The sequence below is a fragment of the Phascolarctos cinereus genome, unplaced genomic scaffold (genome assembly GCF_003287225.1).
Source record: "Phascolarctos cinereus isolate Bilbo 61053 unplaced genomic scaffold, phaCin_HiC Scaffold_9;HRSCAF=440, whole genome shotgun sequence".
NCBI classification, from domain to species: Eukaryota; Metazoa; Chordata; class Mammalia; order Diprotodontia; family Phascolarctidae; genus Phascolarctos; species Phascolarctos cinereus.
This window is the reverse complement of record NW_027556402.1, coordinates 258872319-258895741: the sequence shown is the minus strand read 5'-3', so window position 1 is coordinate 258895741 and position 23423 is coordinate 258872319. Positions and strand designations below refer to the sequence as shown.

Below are 23423 nucleotides of genomic sequence, written 5' to 3'. Positions count from 1 at the left end.
GGGATGTGCCACCGCGCGGGGCAGAGCCCAGCACGCCCCAGGAGGGCTCTACCCGAGAAAAGAGGAGGCAACAGGACAGGCCTCTAGGGAGGGCCTTGGAATGCAGATTTCCGCTCCTGCAGGGGTACACCCACTCCTGGATCCTAATCCTATTATCAGCAGAATAAAACCACCAAAGCTCACTCTGAAAAAAACGGCTTGCAATTAGCTCAGACTAATAGCACTTAGCGCACGAGAACACAGGCAACATGAATGCCATACGGATCTCACCAAATGGAGCCAGCTCCTTGGGGCTGGTATTCAATTTGGCAAACATGTGACGTGGCATGTAGTTGATGACTGGCAAACGGGGTGGGGTGGAGGGGTAGGAGAGGGTGGATCATGCATATACAGATGCTCCTCCTCTAGCAGCAGCAACCAGATCCCTATGACCTCTAAGGCAAGGCCAAAGAGCCTAAGGCTTTATGCCCTGATGCAGGGCAGTCTCTAAGGATGAGGTGAGCTGGGAAAATCCAAAGGGATCTCCAGGCCCAAGAGCAAGTCCTGGAGGACATCCCCCAAAGGCCTGGCCCTTCACTCCCTCCCCATTCCTGTCGGGACATCTGCCTCGGCCATTTCTACCTCTGAGCCCTCACAGTCCCCATCACATCTCCTCTGCAAGAGACATCTCGAGGGTCTGCGACTGATTCTCAAATGGCGGTCACCTCTCTGAAGAGCCCACAGGAACTCTACCTAGCCAATGGTCCTACACTTTCTCTGATGCTCTAAGCTTGGATCACAACTACACCATCGAACTTGTAATTCTAAGTAGGCCCTAGTGCTTTTATCTAAATCCTCAATCAAAGCGTCAAGAGCCCAGAACCTTTAAAGGTCCCCTTCTCTTGAAGTTAACAGTAAAGGTTAAACATCTAACTAGTTGGGCCATCCACTACAAGCAAACCCCCCTACCTTGTCATCATATGACCTTGCTTTTCTGCAAGTCCCCCCATCCAAACCCCCAGGGGGGTCACTCTTGGCTTCTGTCCTCACCCCAGGACCTTTCCTGGACAGCTCATCACCACCCCTGCCTGGTGTGACACAGTCTAGAAGCCTAACTCGCAGGCATACACAGAGCTGTGCACACCATGCCGACACACCAACTCCTGAAATAGGCAGGAGCAGTCGCTCCAGTCATGTTTTCTAGACGGGCCTCAGGCTTAAAAAGAGGAGCGGCTTGCTTGTGCTCTCTCTCTCTCATATCATGCTGGGCTGACCTTCACGCTAAATTACTCCTTTCTTTCATCAGTTTTGAAATTCCTGCATGTCCCAAGGCTGGCTGTCTTGGAGGAGTAATAGCAGGAGAATTCATGAGAAACTCCCTGTTCCCAGCCAGTGTGGCCAGAATGGATTCTTTGAGGAGAAGGATGTGGTCACTAATGACAGAAACTCGTCGGTCTCCTGCCTGCTGCAACTTGAAGCCCCGTCCTCGTGCTCCTGGGAGCCTGGACCACCGGTTGAACCTGCCCAGCTATAGGCCACAAGCTTTGAGCCCGGACCCTCCTCCCTCCAATTCTCTGGCGCGTCTGCTCAGGTCACTCTCCTCACAAACCGTCAGTTACTCTCTGCTCACTGAAGGGCTCCTGGACCCTCCAGGTTCCTTCCAGTTTTTGCTCAAATGCCTTCCCACAAAGGGCCCTGGGAGGCCAGCTGACGGGCCCATGAACCTACCCACCCGGCTGGCATTCCTCCCTCACCTGAGACCACACGGCTACACTGTGTTTCTTTCTACAGATCTAGTACTACATGGCTTAACTGTTGGGGGGGAGGGTGGTCGAGGGCAAAGACCCAAGTTGACTGGTCCTGCCCGATGCTGCTACAGATTCCACGCGGCCGGCTCTCTGGGGCTCTTTCCTGCTCCTCTTGGCTATCTCTGTCCCTTGGCCTGGCTTTCTAGGCACTCTGGTCATTCTAAGCGCCCTGGGAGGTTTTCTTTCGAAAAGCCAACCCTTCCCGAGCGAGGGGATGGAAGGGGCCAACCCTCGGCCGTGCCCCACCCTCTGCCCTCCTCCCTGAGCCCGAGCGGCAGGAGCGCTTCAGGGCTGGTTACCTTTTGAAGACGGCAGTTTCAGTTTTAGCATCTACCGTAAGGCTGAGTGTCTCCTTCATGCTGCCGTTCATCACTGTCTCGGTTACCTTGTCCGTATTTTCTGCATCATCTTCTCCATCAGAAGTGGCTTCCATAGCAACACTACCTGGGGCTACAGAAAGAATCCTTCTGAGAACGCCATTTCTTTCAAGGGCTGACCGGTGCCACCCCCTGCACTGTGAGGCGGCCCGCGGGCAGCTCGCAGGGGGCCAGGAGCCCACCCCCTTCCGAGGGGCAACGAGGTCTATGGGGAAGAGTCCCGGGGAGGGGGAAAGAGCGGCTGACTGACTGGCAGCCCAGGAGACCTCCTGGCTCCGGGCCCCATGTGAGAAGAGAGCTTGATGAGGCCACACAAATAGTCCCTCTGAGCACTTACGCCCACCGTAACTGCTACCCCGAAATATTTGAAAAACCTATGCCGCTGGGAGCCTATGGAAGAGAAAACTCTGAGGGGCCACCACAGTGCACAAAGTGCTGGGCAGACACAACTTCCTGGGTTCAAATCCAGCTTCAGATGCTTCCTAGCTGTGTGACCCTGGGCAAGTCACTTAGCTCTGTTTGCCTCAGTTTCCTCCTCTGTAAAAATGAGGTGGAGAAGGAAATGGCAAACCGCTCCTGTATATCTGCCAAGAAAACCCCAAAAGGGGTCATCGAGAGTCAGATATGACTGAAGAACGACTGAACAACAAAAACTAACTCTTCACACTGTCGGGCTAAAGAAGCTGATGTGAACATCTGCTCCTGGAAGGCCTTACCCTTCCTTCACCGCATTTCCCTTGAGAACTGACTACGCTATTCCTGTGGACAGAGACAACTCTCCAGGGCTCTCTGGCCTACACAGAGCCACGATGCTGCTTACAGCACCCTCCCAAGTGCATGGCATTTTGTAGTATTCTACATTAGCTTCTTTCCATTCTCAACTTACCCTCTGGGGGAGCTGTCAGTGAAACAGCACTGGTGGTTAAGGAATCCACTGGTTCAGTACTGGTTTCCATTTCCACTGGAGAATTACTCCTTAAAGAATCCTTTGTACTTTTAGGAAAAAAACACGTTTTTGGAATTAGGCAGATTTCTCAAACAATCAATCATCCACCATTTATTAAGTGCCTACTATGTACCAGGACCTGGGGACACAGAGAGCAAAGGCAAGACAGGCCTTGTCCTCGAGGCTTCCAGGCTGCTGGGGGAGACTCCAAGTACACAATCTAAGCATATCCAAATGGAGGGGCAGGGCACACACAGGGACCCAGTCCTCCAGGATGGAAGCACGTGGGAGAGGCTCGTCCCAGGCCCAGGGGACCCCCAAGATCAGGCGGCGTCCAGAGTACAAGAAGGCTGCTCACCAGCCCTCTCCTGAAGCACGGGGATGTGTGGGAGGAGGAAGCTAGGGAAGGACTGCCTGACTGCCGCTTCACCCTCTCCACATCAGGTCACACCTATGGCTCCCGAACGTGACCGAGATAATAATGGCGAAGAACGGCGAGATGACCAAGTAGGCATGGTGGGGCCTCGTCAGGCACCACAACAACTTATCCCATTCTTGCAGAGACAGTCGAAGGACCAGAAATAGGAGGTATTCCATCAGTCATCAAGTGCAGGAGAGATCCCCCAAATTTAATAAATTGGACACACCCATACAAAAGACAACATGAAGCAGACTGTGCCTAGCCTTGTGGGAAGAAAGCAAGAGTCTCTGTCCTCCTTAACTGGGGCACAGGTATGAAACATCCCATCAGTCTGGCTGATGCTTCACTTTGGACACACCCCACAAATCACATGCATGTTTGGAGATTTCCACTGCACAATTTATATGCGAGGGCTGACAGGTTATTCAGACCCTCCTATGGGCTTCAGTGCCTGTGCCTCAGCTTCCTTGGTAGGGCCACCTGGTAAGGAAAGACCCATCTCCTTAGGACCAGCTTTCTCCCCGTTCTCTCTAGCACCAGGGTACCTTTAGGGATAACTGATGAAAACAGTTTTGCCAGATGGCCATAATAGCTTTTCCGCAAGCAGTAAGTGAAAATGATTTCTATTATTTAGTTAACAGAAATTAACTGCAGAGAAAATAGTGTTGCAATAAATACATTTTACCAAATCAACTTGCAGGGCAAACACTGAGCCCGTGCCCAGTATTAAAATTCCCCAACAACTAAGCGGTGAGGTTGAATATGTCGTGGTGATTGAGAAGCGCCTGTGTGCCAATCACTCATCACCCCACTGAGACCTCAACTGCACAGATCAGTTAGGTGAATCCCATAAATAGCCCACCACAATGCCCGCCTATTCTAAGGTTCACAAGATCTAAATCGAGGAGCTTCTGGCAGCCACGAGCTGGGGACTGAAGATCAGTGACCCCCTCAAAGAAGGTGCTCTACGCTACTCAAAGCGGAGTTACAGTCTCTCTTTTCCAGGAACTGTCACCTCACAGCCTATTCCTGGAGTCTCCAGCTGTACAACAGCGGGGTCCCACATCGGCCACCTCTCCAATGACTGATGGTGGCAGCAGTGATGGCATGACTTCCTCATGCCTCCAAAGGGGCTGAGCTGAGATAAACAGGTTTCCTTCTTTTATTTTAAAGCTGTAAATGTCATCAATACACAAGTGATCTGGGGGACTTGGGAGCCAGAGGGAATACTTTGGGACATCAAGGATGTCAGCCATATTAAGAAACCACAGAGAATACAGAAATCCCTAGCACTGGGAGGCAAAGCGCTACTTGGAAGGTAGGAGAGAACTGGAGAAAAAAATCCTTTCACAAGCACCGATATTACAACAAAAGCCTGGAATATTTATAAAGAGCCATTAAACCGACAGTAGCCAAGCTGCTCTTGGTCAGCAGGCTCCGGGGGGTGGGGGCCCCCTTCTGTCTCCAACATCCTCTACACAGGTTTTCCACCTGTGGTACCTTCTCCAGACCCCAAGGATTCTGCCTTTTCAAACCAAACGCATTCCAGGCTCCTGATTTTTGGGCCCTGGGACCATCTCCACCACTCCAGTGCCATCTTTTTAACAGCTGATTAATGATGCTCTTCTCTCTCAATTATCATTTCAGGAGGACATGAATAGAGAGAGGACAAGAAAACACATAGAAACAGGAAAAAGTGAATTCAAGGCCCATTCCCCCCCAAAATTCACTGAAAGGAAAACCTGGTAGTCAGCCACATGAATGCTGCCTGCATACTCACCTCAACGGGGATGTGAACTCAGAGAACGAAGCCCACCCGGTCTCTTTGGTTGGCATCGGTTCTGTGTTCCAAACGTCAGACCCCACAGAATCCAGGCTGGCACCATGTGTTGTCTCCATGGGCACATCAAAGTTGGCTGACCAGTTGGGTGCTATGAAAAGGGGCAATGCCAGCATCAGCACCAAACGAGAATGGTGGAAGCAGTCCCTGATATCTATGCCAGCTCAAGCCCTGGGAAGTATCCAGGATCCCCAAATCTGGTGGTCCCCAAGTCCAATCCTGCCCTTGGAGGACCCAGAGCCCTGGATGTGGGAGTGGAGGGCTTGAGACTATATCCCAGCTCTTGTCCCCTCCCCACCTCCATATGACAGGAGACACTGGTCAACCAGTACCATAAAACATCCCCCGAGAAATTCTCCATGGCATGGCATTAAGCGCAGGCTACGTCGCAACAAAAGATACTGGTGAGCTATCTAAAAGCAGACAAGCATCCAAGAGGCGCGGCAGACCGGTGCTGCGAAAGGCAGGCAGGCCGTGTCGAGCGCAGGGACGACAGAGTGAAAATGACTCACGTTCGCTCAAATCCACCTCCATCTTGTCCTCTGGGTTGGCATTGCTGGAGTCAAATAAATCATGTTTGGCTCCGTCTTCCTCCTCAGAGTCTGTACTTTCTTCGCTGTCTGTGCTCCCTGAACTGAAGGGAGAAAAGTGACGTGCTTAAGTTATCTGCGCAATCCAGAATTCCTTGTAGCCCACTCCAAGGAAGGCACTGATAAAAAGAAAGGCTGCCCAGTGGCACAAACCTACGAACAACGATGATGATGATAAAAGTAAATGAAAAAACAGGCTACAGTTAGGCTTACATTAATTGCAATAACCCATCTTGGTCTCAGAAAACAAACGATGGAAGGCACGTCTTTCTTCAATAAACAGTGGAGGGAGGGGAACCATGTAGCGGTTGTCTGGGCTCCACCGTTCTCCTATGTCATTAGCAACGGGCTGCAGTAACACTATACAAGTGATTGCTTAAAAAAAAAAACAACTAAAAAACCTAGGTATCAATTAAAAAAAAATTAAAGGCTAGGGTGCTGGGCCAGGTTCCAGATCACAGCAGTAACACACTAGCTTTCTCAGTATTATTCCTGACAAAAATTGACATGGAACTCCTAACCCACAGCTGATTCTGGTCATACTGGGAGTGTGGTGGGAAAGAAGTTCCTGGAGGTTTAATGACCATTCAAACTGTCCTGTTTGGAAGAAGAGTTTTGCTTGGCCTGCATCTGAGTTCAGTGAGCCCATTTACACCAGGTAATAAATACAAGAGAGAAAACAGTTTCTGCCATCTACATTAGGACATTCCTGGAAGTCGGCAGTCTGCTTGGACAATGGCAACAGAACTCAAAAGGGAGCCTGGCCCCTAAATTCAGACAGCGGAACCCTGGACTGTGGGCAAGCTTCTCCAACGATTAGCGCTCCACGCTTCTCACCACGGTCAGACGCCACACTCCCCAAGGACCAGGAAAGACCTTCCATTCCCTCAGCCAGGATCTAGGCCTGAGGGAAGCCTTGACTAGGCCTTCTTCTCTGCTTGCCCTGCTCTCTGGGGAACAGCAGCTGTTCACTGTCTCTATGTGGCTCAAGGGAGGACCCCACCAGCAAAACCAGAGACCTGTGAGGCACTTATACAATGCCCTGGAATCCTGAACTGTGACTCACCCTCTAGAAGCCAGGGCAGACCCCCTAGATTCTCACGCACTTGCATGGGACTAGTTTTGTGGAAATCTGGGGCTGGGGTGACTCCACAGCCACTAGCTGTGATTAAGCAGTAAGATAATGGAGCATAAGATCTTACAGGTGTAATCACAGACCAGAGCCTGAAGTTTCCCCAACTGGAAACCATGGCTGGTCATTAACATCACCAGAGTAACAGATGGACGGGCAGACTCTCTGGCTGGCAGTGGGGGAGGCCCGCACCAGGCACCATCGCTCACCTTGATCGTCTCTGGGATTCTGGAGTGAAGGCGATGCGCTTCTCTTCCCAAATGTCTTCCTCATCAGAACCACCATCATCAAACTGCTGTATCCTTTCTTTACAGCACGCTTCAAACAAGGCGATGTTTCCCTAAACAGAGACAGGAGGAACGTGAAGGAGAAGAACTGACCGAGCAGGAGACGGCAACGTCAGCTGCTCCTCTCCCCAAGTTCTAAGACAGTGCAACGTGCGGCTGGTTCGGGACAACCCGCTCTGGGCTGCACAAAGGGCCTTTTGGAGAAGCGCTCAGTGATGTCCACCACTCGACACTGCTTTGGAAACGGTGTCTCTTTCCCCATTTCCTTCTCAGTAGCTAAGCACAGCACACAGACAAAAGAGATGTAAAGGTCTGAGGTTACCTTCCCGGGAAGTCAGAGCAGAAGGCTTCCCAGAACAGACTGGACTGAAAACTAGCAAACAGGTAGCATGGACCACCTCCTCTTCCACTCTCACTTTCATCTAGTAAGATCATAATTTCATTCCCAAGAGTAAGCAACTCAGAGGCCCTCCCATGCCCCCCTCCCCCGCCCCAGCCTGAACAAGCCACAAAGGGGATCAGAGGAGAGCGAGCGCCTCCACGGCGTACCAGCCAATCAACTCATGCTCTCTTCTCAAGAGAAACAGCCACCAAGAGAGTGACGGAAAATCGGCCTAGATGATAAAACAAAGCTCTGTCGCTCTTCATTTGTGAAGATAACACAATGCTCATCGTGGGTCAGTCGGGCATTAGCTCCGAGGTGTATGAGCCCCAGCGCTGAAAGACTCGCCTGGATTCTCTATCCATCCGCACCCTCTCTCTCACCCAACGCTCCTGGTGACCACGGCATGCATTAAAAGACAGTTGGCTTAAGGGTATAATCTGTGGTCATGGAGTGTTTCTGTTGGTGCTAACCAGGTCATATGGGAATAAAACTACTGCCCCTGCCCTCCCCAGTCCCCAGCCAGGGAGGCTCCCACAGCCCCGGTGGCTCGGGGTGCAGTACAAACACACGAGGGCACTCTGTGGGGAAGCCCTGGTCAGGATGCTTTCACAGGAAGCCTGACAATCAGGTGGATATGAAAAGCCTAGCCACAGAATGGAAGCCAAATCTTACTTCCCGATTTCCCTCCCCTCACCATCTCTCATCATGTCTTACAGGAAATTTTCTACTCACACTTTCATTTGTATTGAGGGTAAAGTTGATGTCTGACACCCGATCAAAAGAAACACTGCAAACAAAATACAGGTTTATGCATCGGAGTCCCCAGGAACACGGAGTCATCTCAGCTCCATTAACATACACAGCACTGTTAACATCCCCACATTCCAGAGGCACAGAATCATACCCCATCGTCACACACACCCCCTTCTCTCAACTACGACATGGCAAAGGGTCAGTCTCAGCCCGCCCTGTTACAGGGAGAGGGGAAGGGAAGGCTCTCGCGCACACTCGGGGACAGCTGCTCTCCTGAGCTAACTACCCGCTGCTCTCGGTAACTGGCTGGCACACAGCAGCAAGCTGGAAAAGACCATACAATTTTAAAATCCAAGTCCCCAGGCTGACTGAGTCTGCCCCCTGACATCCAAGTGTGGACACAAATACACCCCTCCATGGCATGGAGAGGCGAAGCTGTAGAAGGGTGAGAAATTCAAATGCCTTAATTACAACCTTGTAACCAAGATGGGGCCCGGCCTATTGTTTTGACAACTTTTACAAGGATTCCTTAAAAATTATCTCAACATATCCAAGTGGAAAACCTGAGCTCTAGCGACTAAGCAGGATGCATTCGGTGGGATGCAAAGTCTAGGGAGAACCTGAAGCTCGGGGCCCCCGAGGAACAGCATGAGAGCCCAAGGAGGTGCCTTCCCTGCCTGCACCCAGCATAGCTCCTACAAACCCTTTCTTGGGCAGCGGGATTGGCTGTTTGGGGCTTTTGTTCAGGTCTGAAGGGGAGAGCGGCTGAGCCGCCCCTCCTCATCTCCTGGTCCGGTTCCATTTCCACGGCTAACTGGAGCCACCCCCTGCACGGGCCCCCTCACATGACGGGCCCTCATGCCGTCAGAACCGCACGAGACTACGTGCCTGGTTTTCCTTTTCTGGCGAACCCTCTGAATAACTGACTCTGGGAGTTAAATCTGTGCGCGCAGCCTGACATTTCCTCTTCTGTTGCACTTCCCCTCTGTCCTACATCCTCCTGGTAGGGAGGAGACCCTGGTTCTCACGGCCAGGCAAACGGAGACATCCTCTAGCGGGTTCTGCCACACCAGCAGGGCTTTGCGTGTAGGCCAGTTTGTGGACTCTGTGTGGGCCGTCAAAGACCAGCCTGAATCCTGAAGGGCTCCCCAGCTCCCCTGAAGGGCAAGGGCTGCAATCAGGAGAGGAGGAATACAACAGCAACCTTACGGATCTTTGAACTATGAAGTGTGCATACACTACGGGTGTGGATATTCTATTTGCTACCTAAGAACAGACACCACAGAAGGTTTCCAAAAGGATTTACAGACATTATCTCATCTGATCCTTACATCAACCCTGGGAGGTAACACCAGAGACCCTTTCTTTTCATTTTATAGAGGAGGAAACTGAGGCTGAGAGTTGGGGAGTGACTTGTCCAGGGGTCACTCTGCTAGTTAGCATCAGAAAATGGATTCTATTCCAAGTCTCCTGCCCTTAAAGCCAACATTCTGCCCCTATCCTACAGTCTTTAAATCCATGCATGCACAGCCCCAGTGGTCAGGTGAAATGACCCAACAGGGTGTCCACATGCAAGGCCCAGAGAGGGCAGCCAGTCCCTCTTTTGTTCTGGGTCACACCTGGGGAATTCTTGGTGTAGAGAATTCCAGGGAAGGAAATGTGCTCTCCCACAGCAGCTAAGTCTTATGGAGCTGCCTGGAACACCAAGAGGGTCTGGTGACTTGCCCAAGTGCCAAAGGCAAAACTCGAACCCAGATCTTGCACCCCTCGGTATGAACCCTGTTCTCAGTGCATGGCCTCCCGTGGTGCTCCCCACAAAGACGACGCCCCGAGCCGCCCAACACCATGGGAACCCAGGAACAGCAGGGCACGAGACAGACAAGGACCTGGGGGAGCATACTCACTTGCCAATGTCATCTTGATCTGCAAACTTCTCATCATTGAAGCCAAACTGGTCAATAAAATTGGACGTCATTTGTTGCATCTGATAATCAGAAAAGGCCTGGCAACCCCAGGACCAACGACAGTGACATAATGATTCTAAAGATAATCTAAACACTATTTGCCCATTTGTGCTCCAGAAACATTTACTAACTTCAACACAGGGTTGAAATGGGTCTGTAGTTACTGAAAGCTTCTGTTCTTCATTTTAAAGAAACAATTATTGCAGACATAGCTGCAAAAGGTAGGCTTGGAATCTGTCCTACCAATGCGCAAATGAGAGAAGGCCCGACCCACTTTCCAAGAACACTCCCCACATTATTTCTATGAGAACAGGCTAGTCATGAGATTCCAACTGCACTGACAGGCTCCCTTCTGAGACCTGGGCAGCCTCCCCCAGACCCCCCACCAGCCCTACAACTAGCAATAGAACACGAAGACGGGACAACCCTTCCAGGTCTGCCCTTCTAGGAAGCACACAGCACACAAGCAGGAGGGGAGGCCCACGGTCCCCACTCCAGCTGCACTCGAGGATAAAATAGGGCAGCGCTCGAGCACCCCTGGAGGTTGGCCAAGGCCCATGCACGAACCCGGGATGGGTGTGCAAATGCTTTGAGGCAGCCTCAGACCCTCCTGGGCCCAGGTTACGTGAAGAGTGAGAGGCCAAGGCTCGCAGAGCTACTGAAACCGCCTCAGGACGACAAAGTGATAAGAAGGTGACAAGGGAGAGGAGATTCTTCTCTCTCTCCACTACTAAGGGGATGAGGGACTTTGTTCTCCTCCACTGAAAGAAAGAACAGCAAAGAACACAACGGAGCTAAGGAGGGGGTTTCAGAGGGCCCTCAGGGAGACTCCAAAAAGGCCAAGTGCAAGCTTTCCCACTGCTGCCAAGGCACCGCCCATCTGCACAAAAGAGAACTCTGGGAAGTGCTTAATGGAGGTTTGGTGATCAAGTGTGTCTTTGGCAATGGGGGACCCAGCCCCCAACGAGGGTCCTTCAGGTGCCTCAGATGGTGGGGATGTCACCAGCATGCTAACCAGCTAAGGAGCCCCTGGGGGGGCCTCCACCCTGGCTCCGTCCACCCTCCCCCACCCACCCTTCTGTGCAGGGGGGAGAGGGCTGGATCGGTAAATGCACTGAGGACTACATATGGAGACAGGGATTTGTCAGTATATCTCTTCCATGAGATTTTTTTGTTGAAGAGAATGGCTGAAACTAGATCAGCAAAGCATGCCGCTCATGAGATACTTCTGTGAGCAGAGCTAACAGAGAAGCTTTCATGTACAATATTCAGATGGACATCCTTAGCTCCATGGTTACCCATTCCTAGAAAGACAGTGAGCCACAGACAGTTCAAAATAACAGGTAGTGTCAAGATTCCTCTTTAGGGGAATTCTCAAGATGGCACCAGGTCTGTCACTTGAACTACCCACGCCCTATTTCTCCTTCTCTCATCTCCTTGGAGTTCCAGCGTGGTCTAATTTCCCGCACCCTTTGACACAGGCATGCCATCCGTGATCAGCACATCTTAGGGACAAAGGGCAGGGGATGCTGGGGTTGGGAGGGCTAGTTGGTTCCTGAAGGGATCTGGCACAGAAAGCCTCTCTGTCCCTCTATTTTCCTGACTGACAAGGGCAGTGACTAAAGCTAATAATCCCTAAGAAGAATGAAAACATTCGCAGACCAGTCAACAGCTACTGGTGATTGGCTGAAAGCCTTTTACAATGGGGCTATAATGTGGAAAAAATTTTATTTCAGATAAATGTGTTCTGTGATTAAAAATTACAAACTACCCTTTTTAGATAGAGACCTTCTACAAACCAAATTTAATACTTGCTGCCTCACAGAATTATATAAGCAAAAACGAGTTTGTTTTTTAAATCCATGAATCCTAAGTCTGTGGACTTTGTCTGGGTGTGGAAAAGGCTTTTTCAACCCAAAGGAAGGAGACAGTATTTTTATCCTTCTGTGCACCTTTGGAGGACCCATGGCTGCAGAGTCTAGGGCTGGAAAATACGTGCTGCTCTCAACGATTTATTATTTGTAAAGAGCTTATTGACAAAAATAACATGAAAAAGCCTTAAGATATTGGTACAAACTATTCTACAGAAAAATGGGCAAAGATAGGATAAAAAATCTGAGTTTGGCGAGTGAAATTCAAAGTCCAAAACACATGAAAACATGTTTCTGTAACTCAGAGTAGCTAAAATGATTCTTTTTGAGTAGAAGGAATGGAAAGTGCTCTGCGTGACCAATCAGTAGCCACCAGCGACACACACGCAGCCCTGCACAGCCCTGCCGGACGAGGCAAGCTCTGATGGCCTGCCAAGTCGGGCTGGGCAGTGCTAGGGGTCACAGACCCCCAAACTAAGAAGCAAAGTGCTCCAAGAGCCCATGAGGAACCAGGACTTTATGCACAGAGCAGTGAGCTGCCTGGCCCCCAGGGCCAGGCCCACAAATGGAAAGGGGACTCAGTCAAAAGCCTGGGAACTGGACAACAGGACGCCACCCACTGTTGGGCCCTGCTGGAGAGAAGAACTGAACTTGACATAGTCTCTGGGAAAAGCTGGGCACAGGAGCCAGTGAGGCAGATGGAAAATTAAGATAATGGATTTAAAGTCTAAGTAAAACCCAACACAATATTAACAAAGGAAGCAATGTGGGGTCTTCGGGTAAAGAAGGCATAGGATTGGGAGTTCTATAAATTCGATCTCGATGCCTTTTTCAGGTATAAACATGTGAAAGAAAAGTAGCCCTCCTGACCCCAAGTGGGATGGCAGAGGATGGCTTCCTTGTTCCCACAGGGGTTCCAGAGCTATTGGGGCCCTGTATCCTGGGAAGGGCCCAGACCACACTTGGCAGCACTGGCTCCAAAGGGGACAGTTTCAGCATCAATGGAGACTGTTGAGGGGTTCAACTCCCTCCCAAGACACTGGCTGGCTGGCCCAAAACCACCCCTGACCTGCACGTTCTTTTTTACAGAGGGAAATCCTTCTTCATTTTTATGATCTGGGGCAAAACTGCTCTGTTTCCTTAAGCTACTGAGTTGAAGTAAGACGGTGAAAAATTTCAATTACATTTCTTCCTGAAATTTGTTTTACAGGAAGCCTCAGCTATCTTTATTATTCAAAATAACTCTAAGAAGCATTATTAGGACTTCAGTTAATCTGGGGTTCCATGATTTGTTAGCACTGTCTATCAATATTATTTGGAGCTGATATTTTAAAAATGTACCCTGGAAATACAATCAAAGCAAACACATTCCGTTCAGATATGACCCTGGGTCCCCCTAAAAAACTGACACGAAAGAGCATTATAAAATAGAAATATTTGCATTTAAATTTAAGCATAACAAATTAATAATATTATGAAGACAATTCTTAAAAAGTTAACCTGACTTGCCATCCAAAAAATCCCAAAGCAAAAACTATACACATAACTCACTTGCTGTAAAGAAGAGTCTTGCGAGAAACCCGTTTCTTTAAAGTCAATTTCATCATCACTGGATGAATGAATATGGCAGGTTGTAACCTATGTGTAAAAATGGACATAACTATTTAATACCAGTATTGAAATTTTAATTACGAAACAGGCACATTAGTTTTTCTATTAAAATATATACAAGAAAATGCACAAACAGGTTAAACCAAATTAGGGACTGATGACAGTTGCAGCAACATTAAAAAAAACCCTTTACCACCCAGTCAACCCAATTATTCTCAGGAATTCTCAGATTCTGCCAATACAGATTTCTTCCACTGCCCTGCACTTGGACCACCCTGGGTTCCTTCTACACTTTGTCACCACCACCACCAATAAGAAGACAGGGACAAAAAGAATCAATCTAACTCAAGTTATCTGTCAGAGAAGCACGTTACAATGGTTAAAATAAAATGATCACACACAGATTGAGTTTATGCACAACCACCCCGATAGGGAGGCCTGACTCAGAGCCATGAGAAGGGCAGAGGAATGGCATGGCAGCTCAGGTCTAGAGCATGCTGTTAAATAGCTGTACAAGGCAACAGGCCTTGAGCCACGTATGCACTTTGCCCTCGTATTTAAAAATCCACTAACAGGGAACAACTGGAGGCCTGGAATGTAAATGATTACAGCTCCTGATGCGTCTCTCAAACCCAGCAAGCTCAGTAAGGTCTCTTAAGGACTGAGTGCAAAGGAGCCCAGCCCAGGAACAGCCCTGGGCTTTGAAGTCAGAGGCCCTCTGCAGCCAGCATACACCACCAGCCTCACAGGAAGCTGCTTCCTTAACCTGTGCCATAGGGCATGGCTGGAGGGAGAAGTGAGCTAGTCTGGTCTGCCACGGGCCTAGATCTCATTTCTCTCACAGCGTCCCTGCTGTCACAGCACACTGAACTTTCTCACTTGGGTCACTGCAGGATACAGGTTTATCTGCCCAAATCCCTTGGGCCTAACACTCAGATGCCAAGAGTGTGATCAATCATCATAATGCTGACTAAATAATATGCACTACAATTACACTATATTACGTGCCTGATTTAAAAAAAAACCCACAAAAACTCACCCTGACCTCATAAAGAATCCACATGCAGAAAGACAGCAGGCTCACTTTTCCTTCTTACCAAACTGGGGAGGGAGGCTGTGCCTTAAATTTACCTTCCATGCTTAGGGCTGTGTAGAGCCCAACAAGGAGGGGGGCACCCAGACAGGACCATCAGATGCTGCTGCTGGGGCACAGGTGGCGCACGAGCTGGGCCTGTGTGCGAGCCCCTGAACGCACTCTAAGAAGAGCCTCCCAACGCCTTGTTAAGGAAGGCATGTCTCTGTCTCTCCAGGAACCACTCACTCAAATGAAGCCAAAACTCTCTCTTTTTATTTGCTCTTCAGCTTAACTCTCCAAATAAAAACCTGTCACTAACTCAATGGAAATCCTAAGCAAGTCATCCACACGAACCTCAAATCTGAGTCAAGTCTGGGGCTCTGAATAGCTGGGGCCTAAGGCTCATTGTGGGCAGCCTGTAACCAGAGCTGCCACAGGCTCAAGAACGAAATCAACAGGCCCCTCGAGGGTCTTCACTTTTTACACCCTGGTCACTACAAGGCCTACATTAGCAGGCCAAACGACTCCCCTTCCAATATCCCCTTTGCTTCATCCAGAGTCGATGACAAGGGCGCCCCACCATGCAAGCGAATGTGGAAAGGCCAGCCATGCCAGCATCTCAATAAAGGACACAGCGACCAGGGCCTGAGCGTGGCCAGATACTATAATGGAAAGGGGGTACTGGAGGAACATGACGTGGGCTCTCTGCCCACATGGGGCAGTCCCAGGGTCTGGTAGGCCTGCAAGGGCTTTAAGAGCAGGGCCATTGGGTGTGCTTCCAAGACTCATTTTCTCCAAGAGATTCTACAGTAACTTATTTAAAAGCAGTCAAACTCTACAGGACAGCTAAAGTATTATCATTTTAAGTGGAAAATCTAAACTTCAATGACTTTAGTCTGTATTATATAGCTTTTGCATGTTTCTTGATGAAGTATATTAATTCAAGTTTTATTTGAAATCCTTCATGTTTCAAATGTTAAAATTAATTTATATTCTCACAAAACACATGCTGGAAGAAAGAGACGCTGCCTCTTCCCCCACCCCAAAACAAGGCAGGAGAGCAATCCTACTCGGATGGAGAACTGGGTGGAACACAAGCTACTCTTTAACGTAGGGAACCAAGGGCTCCTTAAGATGGAAGGGAAGCCCAGACATGGGGTGACAGCTACAGAACCAAGGAGATCACGGACCACAAGTGGACCGAGCTCTGCCGCTTCAGCTGGGGATATGTGTAGATGAAGGCTCCATTCATTTAAACTCTTACTTTCATTCAATCAACCAAGTCTTTACTGAGCACCTACTACGTGCCCAGGATGTGTCAGGCTGGTTGCACCACTGAAGGTGGACTGATCTGAAGTTCGGGTACAACTGGGCAATAGAGAGTCCCTCCCAGCTGGGAAGGAGCAAGCACCCTTCTGTCCGTCCCTTGTGGGGGAGGAGGTTAGCTGGCTCACTGACCATTGACTGAAACTTCACTGGTTATCGTACGTACAAAATTACACTATATGATTACCTTGTAGTAAAGAAAAACCCTTTTGGAAACAATAGTCAATCAGGGTTGCAAAAGAAGACATCACATACAGAGATGAACACAAAACCAAGAAAAATTCCCTCTGACAAATTCCCTCCCCTCTGCTGGAAGAATATGAGATTTTCACTCCGTCTCCCGCAGAACCTCCACTTTCTGCAGCCCGGGGGCCATGGCCCAAATCTTTTTTGAAGCCTTGGAGTCCCCTGGAGAGGAGTCTTCCCTGCTGCCCGAGGGCCGCCTTCCCTGCCTTCTCCAGCAGCGCATGTGGAAGGGGCTCCGTGTCCATGACAAATGTGGGTCACTGTCAGAGGGGAGGATTCGCGTCCTTGGCCGCGACACAGAACGCTTGCGGGAATTCCTGGGGAGAGGAGCTGCTACGTTTGCTTTCAGACAGGCTCTCTGGCTACCAGGGTGCAACCCACCCACTCACGTCCTAGCTCCTGCTTCTAACCCGCCACGAGACAGCCAGCACTGGGGCGGCCTTCAGAGAGGGCCCACCCAGAGATCCCCTGCATCCCAGGAAGCTCCACACTGTGCCTGGAATTGGGGAGGTTCAGAAACAGCGGAGACCTCGGATGAGGAGGAAGAGACAGAGAAGAGAGCCTGAACCTTCTCGTCTGGGTTTCATGTCATGGCTGACTGAATTCAGGATGGCAAGTAGGGATTGTGCCCCTTCTCTGGGCACTGGGCTAATTGGCTTTACCCACTGTAAGCTGGCGTGTGGTCTCAGGAAAAACTACTTTCATTAAAATCACATAAAGTGAATCTCATGATGGGTAAAAATGGCATAAAGTCCATTCTAAAGACCAACATAAATGATGCCATTTTAAAAAAATCAGGCACCCTTTATAACCACAGCTAACAGAGTTGCTTACAGAAGTGGTTTCATTATTTCAATAACCTAAAATTGGGGCACACCCAACCCATCCTTCCTCTGAGGAAGCCATATTCTGGAGACAACTCAAGGGAATTTTGGGCTGTCGCAGCTTGAGTTTAAAGAGTGCTCTGGAAAGCCCAGGCAGGGCCTACCTCCCCTCACTGGTAACAGAGTCAAAGCCAGACGTCCTGCTCTGGCTGGGGGCCAGGCAGATGGTGGCAACCGAACAAAGCATGGAGGACATCTCAGGGAAACCTGAAGTTATAAGGAGCCCCACAGCTGACAAACCTCGGAGGGCAGGAACAGAACGGATACACTGCTCCCTGAGAAGCCAGAGGACTGGGAGCGTCTTAAAAGCAAAAAGGGATGGCTACTTCAGACAGAGAAGGGCTTGTGCTGTCTTCCTTCCCCTTTGAACCAATTCATCTTTGGTTAACATACCACCAGGCCCCTACCAGTGCCACAGAACGTGGGGCTCGGAATCAGAAAGACTCAAGTTCAAGTCTGACTAGGTGTGGGGCCCTGGGCAAGTCACTTCACCACCGTTTGCCTCAGTTTCCTCAACTGTAAAACAGGGATGAGATTAGCACCTGTTTTGTAGGGCTGTTGTGAGGATCAAGTGAGATGATATTTGTAAAAGCACACCATAGGCGCTGCGTGAACACCCAGCGCCCTCACGAGGCTGCCACCCGCGCCTCATCCAACCTACCAGGTCCACGGTGTTCCGCTTGTTCGTCTCCCCTAAAGAGCTGGTGCAGAAGGTCTCCCACCGTTCTCTGACATCGTCCGGAAGCTCTAGGAAATGGGAGAGGAAAGAAGCTGCATCACCAAGCAGCCCTACTGCCCGCGCGCACCCACACACCCGCACAGAGGCTCTGAGCCTTTGGCTATCTCCAGGGGACCCCAAGGCTGGAGGGAGGAGGACATGTGCTCACTCCGAGCTCCTGCCCCCTGTCCCTGCTCTCCCTGCTACACTGAGGATACCAAGGTTCTTACAACAGGAATTCAAGTAATCTAATGTGGTCTGATGGTTATGAGGCCATTGGGAGTGCCATGGCGCTCAGAGCACAGGGCCCGAGTCAGGAAGCCTCAAGTTGAAATCTAGTGTCAGACAACAGAGCAACTGTGGGACCCAGGGCAATTCACCGAACCTCTGCTGCCTCCATTTCATCTGTAAAATGGGTGTACTGCCAGCACCTCCCTCCTAGGGCTGTGGTCCTATTGGCAAAGTGCTCAGCAGGGGCCCCTTTCCCCTCCCCACCCTCCAAAGGCACAGCATAACCGAGGGGACTCCCTGAATCCGAGAGCAGCTTCAGCCTCCCCGACTCCAGCCAGTCTCTGACTCAAAGACCTCTATGGCAAGGAAGCCCACCGTACCTCTGGGCAGGCCTCCTGAATGGTATCAAGGCCAGATCTCATTTGCCATGACCCCCATCCCCATGCCCCTGGACGAAATCTGCTCCTAGTTCTCCCCTTGGAGGCCCACAGCAGAGAGGCCGGGAGCAGGTTTCCTGGTAGACCTTCCACAGAGACACTCAGAAAGGCCAATGAGAGGTTGGCCAGCTGCTTGGCAGATACAACACGGACCTCTCCACAAGACAGACTGCTTTCTCATCTGGAACAAACCCAGCCCTGGCCATGGCTGTCAGGGTGGTTTCTGAGGTGACTCAAAGCCACAAAGCAAGTCACCCCTACTTATAGTAGGAGAGAGCAACCAAGAGGACCTCGACAGAGGCCTAAATGCTAACTAACAGGGACAGAGGCCGCAAGGCTAGCTAGGAACAGGCAGGGAGACAGAGGGAAACCTGGACATTCACATGGGAGTGATCCTGGAGCTGACACAAAGTTCTTCAGCCCACGTGGCTCACACACCCCTTTGCAAGCCTGGTCAGACCAAAGTCTGCCCACCTCAGAATAATGCAGACATGGGACCACAAAGGACCTTGAGACGAATACAATAGTTCTCAAGATACTGTTGGGTCTCTGAAAGGGCTGAGAACGCCTGCCCAGAACCACACCAGTGATCATGTCACATGGCCGTTGCTTGTGGGGAAATCCCCCAGCAGATTCCCGGGGACATATTCACCAAAGAAGCCAAAATCAGGAACTGTGTTTTTTAAAATAAAAATGGCAACTGTGAAATAAAGCGCTACAGAGCTTTTCACTGTCACATAATTGGGATCGAATTAATGTAAAATCAACTCAACAAAGATCTGCTCTTCTAAGAAGCCTTTCTCAGTCCAAGCTCGGTTCTGAGCAATACTGGACACTGTCTAGACTCACCTTTAATCAGCTGCTGCACTAACGTACTGTTTGGCCCCTTGTCTGTGCTGTGTACGATGCAGTTCGCAATCCTCGTTAAGTGGCCCATGTAACCGTGGCGTCGTCCTCCTTCAGCCCTAAAAGAAAGAGGATGATGAGTCCCATGTCTGTTGAAATGAAGCGGGGAAACAGGTCTAAGTTAATAAATGATAAAGTCTTCGGAGGGAACACTCTTGGCAAATGGGTCTGTAGGCCAGAATGTGTTGTCTCCAAATTGCTGACAAGATCAGGAAGCTGTGGGACAAGGTGAGAGGAGGCCCCTTCATCCGTCTGAGTCAATCACCCATTCTCTTTATCTGATGCTCAGTGACACACTTTCCTTTGGGTTAAGCTACTGACTGAAGTTTAACCAGACCAGAGAAAAAACTCCAGGCAGGCACCAGGTCAGCTAAAGGCAGCTTCAGAGCACACCTCTATCTACTCAGTGTTCTCTCAAAGAGTTTGCATATTATTTTTCCATGGCTCAGTAAGCAAAGCTCTTGTTTTCTACTAAAGTCAATTCAAGCATCAAGGAACTAAGAGGGAGGATTCAGGTCAGAAGGTCCCCACTATCTGTCTTTCCCCCTGACCCCAAGGACTGTGGGGGGCAGAAGAGTCGCTGTCCTGGCACGCCTGACTTCTGGTCAGCTTCACATCTCAAAGTCACCCTGCATGAATCCAGGTCCACCTGACCAGCTGGCTTTCCACATGTAAGCAGAGGATGAGCCTGTCCCCCCTCCCTCTCCTACCCAATACTCCTAGGTGGCAGAGACCGAGGCCATCTTTGCCTATCCTCCACACTTCACTACCTTGCACTCAGACACACAAGTGTGAAGGGGCCATCCACAGCTTTCAGCCCCACAGTGTCAGATACTGAGAGCTTTCCGGAGCTTAGGACCTACTGCTTAATCCAACTCACAAATCCAAATATATTTCCAAGAGAGAAAAATTTGATTACTCACTGTTTCTTCTCATTCATTTCCCAGGCTTCAAGTATTCGTTCCACTAACTGGCACTTAAGAAACAGCTGTTTTTGTTTTTTAAAGAAAGAAAAAAAAATCTAGTTAACCTTGAAATGTCTTCCCCATAGCACTGCACTGCTCGCAAACAAAGCCACTGTAGTCCCAGAACGCCACATACAATTTCCACATCCAACAAAGAAGAGGAGAGAACATGCCCTTTAAAGCAAAACTGACATGACTACACGCGATCGCAAAACGTCCCCCAACCACAACAGACAAATGGTCAAACACGGGGCTTCTCATCTCAGCAAGTCAAACCGATCGGGAAGTTCAAAGAGAAAAAAAAGACTTGCTTCTTCGGGGTTGAGATCAGCTAGGAAAATCAAGCCCAGAAGGAGACGGACCGTCCAAAACACTGCTGCTCCTAGGGAACCAGGCTCTGGCAATTAATCAGAAAGGACAGCCCAACTCTTGCTTTTTTTCAGGGCAGAAACGAGGCCAATGAGAGGCAGTGAGGTGGCGCAGTGGAGAGAGCACCAGCCCTGGATTCAGGAGGACCTGGTTCAAATTCGGCCTCAGGCACATAACACTAGCTGTGTGACGCTGGGCAAGTCACTTAACCCCACTGCCTCACCAAAAAGCAAAAAAGAAAGAAAGAAAGAAATGAGGCCAATGAGGACTAGAGAGAAGCCAACTTGATGCAGGTGAGAGGCAGACTGGGGGGAAAAAAACTCTGTGTGGGAATTTGGCCCCGAACTGTACAGAGAGCACTGGAAAGGCTCTCAGAGGCCATCCCCACAGAGACGTGTTAGCGGAGGCTCAGGGAGGTGAAGGAGTCTGCCTGCCTGCCTAAAGGGAGATGCCAATCCCTGAAACTGCCCACAATGCTCCCCAATGTCCGCTCCCTTATCAAGTCCCCACAAAAAGGACATGGGAAGAGAGGAGTCTTACGTGTCTCAGTAAAAGATTGTCGCCAGTGGAGTCCTGATCAGTAACGGTGCCGTTTTCTGGGCTTTCAAAAGGACTTGCAAGAATCAAGGCAATACAGATTTCTACTTGAGTATGTAAAAAGTTATTCCATGTATATTTGAAGAACATATCCTGCAAAAAAAAAAAGAGCTTCATCTTAAAACTCTTAGTTCACTATATAAATAATGAACTTAAAACACAATTCAATCAGCAGCCATGGTATGTCTACAAAGTGAGAATGGAAGGTCTCGGCATAAATCACACTCAGATGAACAATCAGCCTGGATGGCAGAAAAGGTCTGTCCTCTCTATGGGCCGATGACGATTGTCACAGAACCTCAGAGGAAGAGCACGAAGCACCCGGCGATGACAAGCTCCCGACAGAAGGGTTTTCAATGAGAGGGGCACACGGGCACACATGCACACAACACACACCGCGCCATTGCAGCGGCCAGTCTTCCTGAGCGTGGGACCATTCCTCAGAGCGCCTGGTCTGCAGATCTTGCAGCCTCAGCCAAAGGCACGTGACAAAGGAACACGGGGAACACCTTGTCTGCTCACAGACAGCCTGAGAGCCATGCTCTGACCCAAAGAAGAAAGCCTCAGTCAAATTCAGACATTCCAATTAGGGACTGAAAACAATCCTACCAAAAGGACCGCCATCAGCCTGAATTTAATGATGCTGCAAAACCGTATTTTTCTTCTGTGTGCTGAGCAGCCAGAATTCTGTGGGCTAGGGCTACTGTTCACTTTCTAGACAATACTAATTAGAATGAGAGAAGAAACCAAATCAGAGAACAAAGGGAAGAATGGTTCTTACTGACTCCCCCCAGTGGGAAGAGATGGAGAAAAGTCACTCTTCTGACCCTTTCATGATTAAGACAGAATCTATGACCCACTCCGACTTAGGGGAGTATTTTATCTTCGCCAATACACTTCTTAAAATGAGGTCATACAAACTCTTTTCCATTATACTGCTATGGACATTAGATCATCTGAAAGAAGCCAAGACCTTTCTCAAGCTCTTGAGTCAAGTAACGAAAACAAATAATGGACAATTCGTACATGAATTTCCCTGGCCTAAGAATATCAATCAATCAACCAACCAGCTGAAGGTAAAGAGGAGGCAGCCCTTGCCCTCAAGGAACTCACATTCTATTGACGGGAGTTGACATGTATACCCACAAGTGCACACATGTACTCACACAAGTACACACAAACTGTATCTGAGGCACTGGAGGGAAGGAGGAATGGTCTAATTGCTGGAGATAGCACTGGGGCTAAACTTTCAAGGAAATTAGGGAAAGCAAGAGATGAAGGATGCATCCCAGGTGCGGGGAACGGCCAGTGCAAAGGCACAGTGATGGGAGAATTATGGGTAACACACCCAAAAGGCCCCTGTGACCAGACTGTTGAGTGTTGGAGGTGGAGGGCTTTCCATGCCTGGTCAGATCTGAGATTCAGAAATAATTCTTTGGCTGTGTGGAAGACAGAATGGACAAGGGAGAGAGCAGAGGCCAGGAAGTGCAAGTGAGAGATGATGCCCATGGTGTACTGGGGGAGGCCCTGCTCAGGGCACACCCTCCCAGCCTCACAGCAAAGGCTCTGGACAGAACGCAAACTAAGCAATCCTGAACTAGACAGGCCCTGGGGACACAGACAAACTGACGGACAGACTGTCTGGGAGTGTACTGAGGATACAAGGGGAGAAAGCCGTACAGAACAAAGCTTCCAGAACGCATTC

The 23423-nt window shown here is 49.8% G+C and overlaps 1 protein-coding gene across 11 annotated transcripts in view; it reads right to left on the bottom strand.

Annotated features, from left to right (window-relative positions):
• The window catches only part of PPP6R3 (protein phosphatase 6 regulatory subunit 3), a 102208-nt gene that overhangs the window by 5941 nt on the left and 72844 nt on the right, over window positions 1-23423 (bottom strand). For 8 of the 11 annotated variants that reach the window (XM_020967934.2, XM_020967933.2, XM_020967936.2 and 5 more), the window contains 12 exons: window positions 21662-21811; window positions 20711-20775; window positions 19731-19846; window positions 18157-18242; window positions 13905-13991; window positions 10423-10520; window positions 8498-8552; window positions 7303-7433; window positions 5884-6005; window positions 5312-5462; window positions 3051-3157; window positions 2087-2237 (listed from right to left, as the gene is read on the bottom strand). In XM_020967934.2, the coding sequence (XP_020823593.1) occupies window positions 2087-2237; window positions 3051-3157; window positions 5312-5462; window positions 5884-6005; window positions 7303-7433; window positions 8498-8552; window positions 10423-10520; window positions 13905-13991; window positions 18157-18242; window positions 19731-19846; window positions 20711-20775; window positions 21662-21811 (1319 nt within the window). The remainder of the gene's footprint in view (window positions 1-2086; window positions 2238-3050; window positions 3158-5311; window positions 5463-5883; window positions 6006-7302; window positions 7434-8497; window positions 8553-10422; window positions 10521-13904; window positions 13992-18156; window positions 18243-19730; window positions 19847-20710; window positions 20776-21661; window positions 21812-23423) is intronic. The other 3 variants (XM_020967942.2, XM_078148282.1, XM_020967943.2) reach the window with 2 other exon arrangements.